We start from the raw sequence: 6,260 nt of genomic DNA on the forward strand, positions 1-6,260 counted from the left end.
CATAGGTGCTGAGGGAGCTGCTGGAGGTCGTTGCTGAGCCGCTCTCAGTAATCTGTCAGAGGTCTTGGAGAACTGGGGAGGTGCCTGAAGACTGGAGGACGGCCAGTGTCACTCCTGTCTTCAAAATGGCAAGAAGGAAGACCCGGGTAATTATAGGCCGGTCAGCCTCACCTCTGTCCCAGGGAAGGTGATGGAACAGCTTGTGCTGGATGCCATCTCCAGACAACTGGGAGAAAAGGAGGTTATCAGGAGTATTCAGCATGGGTTCACCAAGGGGAGGTCATGCTTGACCAACCTGTAGGCCTTTTATGAAGATGTCACTAGCTGGGTGGACAGGGGGAGAGCGGTAGATGTAGTCTACCTTGATTTCTGTAAGGCTTTTGATGCTGTCCCCCTTGACATCCTTATAACAAAGCTGAGGAAGTATGGGATAGATGAGTGGACGGTGAAGTGGGTCGAGAATTGGCTGACTGGCCGAGTGCAGAGGGTTGTCGTTGGTGGTGCGGAATCTGGCTGGAGGCCTGTAACTAGCGGCGTCCCCCAGGGGTCTGTGCTGGGTCCGGTCTTGTTCAACATCTTCATCAGTTACCTTGATGAGGGGATAGTGACCACCCTCAGCAAGTTTGCTGATGCCACGAAGTTGGGAGGATTGGCTGACACGCCTGAAGGCTGTGCTGCCATTCAGAGAGACCTGGACAGGCTGGAGAGCTGAGCAGTAAGAAACCAGATGAGGTTTAACAAAAGCAAGTGTAGAGTCTTGCACCTAGGGAGAAATAATTGCATGCACCAGTACAGGCTGGGGGAAGAGCTGCTGGAGAGGGGCTCTGCTGAGTGGGACCTGGGCGTCCTGCTGGACGACAGATTGACCATGAGCCAGCAGTGTGCCCTTGTGGCCAAGAAGGCCAATGGCATCCTGGGGTGTATTAAAAAGAGCGGGTCGAGGGAGGTGATCCTCCTCCTCTACTCTGCCCCGGTGGGGCCTCCTCTGGAGTGCTGTGTCCAGTTCTGGGCTCCCCAGTACAAAAAAGACAGGGATCTCTTGGAAAGAGTCCAGCGGAGGGCCACTAAGATGGTGGAGGGCCTGGAGCATTTCCCCTATGAGGAGAGATTTAGCAAACTGGGTCTGTTTAGCCTTGAGAAGGGAAGGCTGAGAGGGGATTTGATCCAGGTTTATAAATACCTGAGGTGTGGGTGCCATAGTGGCGTGGCTGGTCTCTTTTCAGTAATGTGTAGGGACAGGACTAGGGGTAATGGGATGAAACTTCAGCATTGGAAGTTCTGCACGAAGATGCGGAAGAACTTCTTTATGGTGAGGGTGACGTAGCACTGGAACAGGCTGCCCAGGGAGGTGGTGGAGTCTCCTTCTGTGGAGATATTCAAGATCCGACTGGACGCCGAGCTGTGCGACGTGGTGTAGGGAGCCTGCTTTCCAGGAGGGTTGGACTCGATGATCTCTAGAGGTCCCTTCCAACCCCTGCAATTCTGTGATTCTGTGAGGCAACCACAGCCTCACTGGGAAGACTGTTCCAGTGTTTCACCACCCTCACAGTAAAGTTCTTCCTGGTATGTATTCTAAATCTACCCTCTTCCAGTTTAAAACCATTTCCCTTCATCCTGTCACTACATGCATTTATAAAAAGTCCCTCCCAAGCTTTCCTATGCACTCCCTTCAGATACTGGGAGGTTGCTATAAGGTCCCCCTGGAGCCTTCTCTTCTCCAGGCTGAAGAGCCCCAGCTCTCTCAGCCTGTCCTTCTAGGGGAGGTGCTCCAGCCCTCTGATCATCTCCATTTCCCTCATCTGGACCTGCTCCAACAGCACAGTGTCCTTGTGTTGGGGTCCCCTGAGCTGGACGCAGTACTCCATGTGGGGTCTTACGGGAGCAGCGCGGAGGGGCAGAGTCGCCTCCTCGACTCGCTGGTCACACTTCTCTTGATGAAACCTGGGATATATTTGGCCTTCCAGGCCGCAAGCGTACACTGCCACCTCGTGCTGAATCATCTGAGACCCCCAAATCCTTCTCCTCGGTGCTGCTCTCAAGCCATTCTCCACCCAACCTTTATCTGTGCTTGAGATTTCCCCAACTCAGGGCACTTGTCCTTGTTGAACTTCATGAAGTTGACATGGGCCACCAAGTTTGTCACGTCTGACTTGCCCATGGTGAAACCATTTTGATTACCACCAGCCACCTTGTCTTTATTTTTCCGTGTGGTGCAGTAGGGCCTTCAGTTGGATCTACCCCGCGATCTTACCAAGCACAGAGGTGAGACTGACTGGCCTGTAGTTCCCTGGATCTTCTTTTTTCCCGATCCGGAATAGGGGGGTTATGTTTCCCCTTTTCTGATCAGTGGGAACTTCGCCAGACTGCCATGACCTTTCAAATACGATGCACAGCGGCTTGGCAAGTTCATCCACCAGTTCCCTCAGAACCTGCGGATGGATCCCTTGGACTTGTGCAGCTTCAGATTCTTTCGATGGTCTAGAACCTCATCTTCACTTACAGCACTTACAGATCCACCTTCTCCAAGTTTTACTGTTGCTTTCTGCAGTTTGGGCTCTGGGCCTAGAGCACTTGCCAGTGAGGCCTGAAGCAAAGAAGTCATTGAGCACCTCAGCTCTCTCTGTATTCCTCATGACCAGGCCTCTAGTTGCCTTCCAGAGAGGGCCCACATCCTCGCTTACCTTCTTTTTAATCACTGATATACCTGTTCCCCTTTCTGTCCCCAGCTAGATTTAGTTCTGCCTGGGTTTTAGCTTTCCTAACCTGATCTTTGAGGTTCCCATACTACTTGGAAGAGGAAGTTATCATCAGCACATTCCAGAAACCTCTTTGATTTCTGGTGCAATGCTGTGTTGTCCCTCCCACAGATATCAGGGTGGTTGAAGTCCCCTGTGAGGACCTCATCCTCCATGTCCTTCTTGTAGTGAGGAGCCCAAAACTGAACACAGTACTTGAGATGCGGCCTCACCAGAGCTGAGTACAGAGGGATGATCACCTCTCTGCTCCTGCTGGCCACACTGTTTCTTATACAGGCCAGGATGCCCTTGGCCTTCTTGGCCACCTGGGCACACTGTGGGCTCATGTTGAGCAGAGCATCGACCAACAGCCCCAGGTCCCTTTCCTCTTCACAGTCATCCAGCCATTCTGTCCCAAGCCTGTAACACTGCATGTACCCCCAGCAGAGAACAACTACATCCCCCAGAGGATTGCTTGCTGCTCTGTCACCCTTTATGTTCAGTGCAAAAGATAAAAGCCATCCGTATATCACTTGATCTCCCCTTCCCTTTTTGATCCCAGCAGCACGAGAACTCCCTGGGTTGTCTCACCTCGGCTTTAGAATAAGGACTTCAGTTTTCGGACACACTTTGTAATGTTATTTTTTTAATTTTTTTTATTGGTTTTAATTCTAATTCTGATACTAATTATGATATATTGTACTGTAGTGTGTTATCTTGCATTCTGGTATCATCTTTGGTCAATTAATTAAACAAATTAAAACGAATTAAACAAATTAAAATTAATTAAGCCAATTAAAACTAATTTGTTGCCACTGTTTTGGTTTTTGGCCAATCTCTCTACTTGTTTTCCCCTTTTTTTCCTTTTCCCTTCACTGGGGCCTGGATGCTTCTAGGGACTCTGGAGTTTGTTTTTGGGTCAGAAGCAGTACGAATGCTTCTGGGGAGTTTGGAGTTTGTTGTTGACGCAGAAGTAGTCTGGATGATTCTGGGGACTCTGGAGTTTGCTGTTGGGTCAGAAGCAGTATGAATGCTTCTGGGGAGTTTGGAGTTTGTTGTTGATGCAGAAGTAGTCTGGATGATTCTGGGGAGTTTGGAGCCTTCCCTGCCCAACGCAGGTTTGGGTGACTTCTCAGGCAGCTTCATTGCACGCCCTGTGCTCCATGAGTCTCCCTGAAGGCCACGCTCCATCAAAGCCACATTCCTTCTGCATTGTCCAGACAGAAGATTATAGCATGAAGGAGAGGGGCCAGCTGGTTTATGAAGCATTGTGGGTCTGATTTTCGAACCCGCAATGTAATCCACGGGACCGGGCTGGAACTTGTCCCTGGCCATCTGTAGTCTGTGGATCGATTTCTTCAAATTGGAAATCTCCCAAAGAAGCTCATCCTGGAAGGGAACAGAGGGTTTATGCTTGGTCTTGTCTTAGAGAGTGCTTCCCACCCTAAGTACTGCTGCTTTACGCAGAAGAGGGCAAGCACACTGCTTCAGCCTTGCAATGAGGGCAGAAGAGAACGGCTGCCACAGTGCTCTGCTTGTAAGCAAGCAACTTTCCAGGCTGCCTTCACACCAGCACGCTGTGCTAGCTCAGCTCTGAGCTGAGCTGTCCTTTCCATGCCTCAATGCCTAGACCACCAGCCCGCCCCTCACCTTTTCTGCTTTGCCCATCTCCCTCAGATCCATCAAGTAAAGCCCGTGCCCTCAGTGCCATGCTGCTGACACGTGCCTACCAATACTGGGCTTTGCCTACCTCTTCTCGCCTCTTTGCTTGCTTTTTCTCCAGCTTCAGCCTGGTCAGGTACTGCCTGTACTCGTTGAACTCCTTCAGAGTGCAGACAACCTACAGAAGAGACAATGACAGATGGCTGTAGTGTCAGGCCCCTGCCTGGCAGACTGGAAAGCCCTCCTGAGGAGACCCGTGTTGGTCAGCCCAACAGCCAAACTTACGTCGCCATCCTCGGTGACCAAGCCCCGTTTCTTCAGGTTCCGCAGGTTGTTTTTGCGGTTGTGGAACTCCCGCAGATGCGGGTCATGCAGGCTGTTGTACTCTGTGCACAGATTGCGACTGTACGGATCTCTCAGGTCAAACTGAGGAGAAGGCTGGTGGAGCTGGAAGAGATGTGTTGTAGAGTGTGAATGGGGAAGGAGAGAGCAGCAAAGAAACAGACACTTCCAAGCTGCTCACACCCACAGGCTGGCCTCTTGCCTCTTTCCCAAACAGTCATGTCTGGGTTTTCCTAAGTCCTCCAAGAGGGAGAGCAGAGGGTTGCACCCTCCTCCAGGAACGACCCGGTCTCCACATTTCTGTGCCTGATGGGTGCCTGGCCCCAGCATCCCAACACATGGGATTGGCATCCCAACACAAGGCCTCCTTGGCATGGCGGCAACCCCAGGAAACAAGAGCCCTTTTTGACGCTTCCTTACTCCTCTCACCTTTTCCCCCAGCTTTCTCCTGGCGAAAAGGAGCTTGGTGCCGGGCTGCACAGGGATTTTAACCCCGAGTGGAAGGTCCAACAGCCAGCTACCTCCTGCTCCAACTTCCTGTCCTCTGGGTCGGAGCTAGAAAGACAAAGACACGCTTGGACACTCAGACACTCCATTCCCCTCTCCAGCCCACCTCCGCTCCCTTTGGCAGCTCCCTCCCCACTTCTGTAACCGATGCTGGGATGTGCAGAGAGGTGCGATTCCCTGCAAGCCTTCTCCAGCACCAGCATGAGGAGAAGAGTCCCTCAGCCTCTGGAGAGCATCTACAGCCCCAGAGCAGCCCTGCATACCCCAGGCTACTGCACTCAGCCCTCTCTTGATGTAGCAGCGCTCACCTTTCCGCTCTTCCCCGCTCTGCTCAGAAATTCATCTGGATTTCGGAATCCAGCACTGCAACAGCACTCCATGGCTCCTGGTAGGAACTCTCTGAGAGCTGCAACCCTCCGCTACCACCTCTCGCTCCAGCAGCAGCGAACTGAGGCCACCCCAGCCGGAGTTCCAGCCTGCAGCTTTATGTCACGCTCACCCACTGTTGCATCACAATGACATGCAATGACATGCGGCAAGCCTGCAGCTGCATGGAGGCCCTGCTGGGTGCACTCGTGGTAAGCTGCTCCAGCTGGCTCTGCTTTGAGCCAAAAAGGCTTGCTGAGTCCTGAGGCCTGCTGTAGGCTTCCTTGGTTTCTATCACAGGTGATGCTGCACGTGGAACAAATACCTTCTCGGGTTGTCCCAGAGCTTGTTTTATAAGTAAATGACACTGAAACAATGTGGGAGAGCTGGCCTGTTTTTCTGTCCTAGAATCTTAGAATGGTTTGTGTTGGAAGGGACCCTTAAGATCACCTCGTTCCAACCTGCTATAGACAGGGACACCTCGCTGTAGACCAGGTTGCTCACAACACATCCAGCCTGGCCTTGAGTGCTTCCAGGGAGAGGAGGGATGCTGAGGAGGTGGAAATAGTGAACGCCTTTTTTGCTTCTGTCTTTAGTGAAAGGGCTCTCCCTCCGGAATCCCAGGCCCTGGAGGTTAATGAGAGAGTG

General features: G+C 52.0%; 1 protein-coding gene across 1 annotated transcript; it reads right to left on the reverse strand.

Moving 5' to 3' along the window:
• Nucleotides 1-3,995: 3,995 nt before the first annotated feature.
• Nucleotides 3,996-5,802, reverse strand: LOC146760275 (fibrous sheath-interacting protein 2-like). The gene is made up of 4 exons (XM_085550799.1): nucleotides 5,555-5,802; nucleotides 5,169-5,294; nucleotides 4,486-4,844; nucleotides 3,996-4,124 (listed from the first exon to the last, which is right to left on the reverse strand). The coding sequence occupies exons 1-3, from the start codon at nucleotides 5,624-5,626 to the stop codon at nucleotides 4,560-4,562; spliced, it is 483 nt and encodes a 160-aa protein (XP_085406925.1). The 5' UTR covers nucleotides 5,627-5,802; the 3' UTR covers nucleotides 3,996-4,124; nucleotides 4,486-4,559.
• Between the last annotated feature and the right edge of the window lie 458 nt (nucleotides 5,803-6,260).

Source organism: Coturnix japonica, chromosome 6 (assembly GCF_054131305.1).
Source record: "Coturnix japonica strain WE chromosome 6, WE-NBRP24, whole genome shotgun sequence".
NCBI classification, from domain to species: domain Eukaryota; kingdom Metazoa; phylum Chordata; class Aves; order Galliformes; family Phasianidae; genus Coturnix; species Coturnix japonica.

Excerpts from the sequence above, each read along its gene's own strand:
- LOC146760275 (XM_085550799.1), bottom strand. The coding sequence starts at position 5,626 with ATGGAGTGCTGTTGCAGTGCTGGATTCCGAAATCCAGATGAATTTCTG. Across the intron at positions 5,295-5,554 it reads GAGCGGGGAAGAGCGGAAAG|CTCCGACCCAGAGGACAGGA; the intron begins GTGAGCGCTGCT and ends TTGTCTTTCTAG. Across the intron at positions 4,845-5,168 it reads GGAGAAAGCTGGGGGAAAAG|CTCCACCAGCCTTCTCCTCA; the intron begins GTGAGAGGAGTA and ends CATCTCTTCCAG.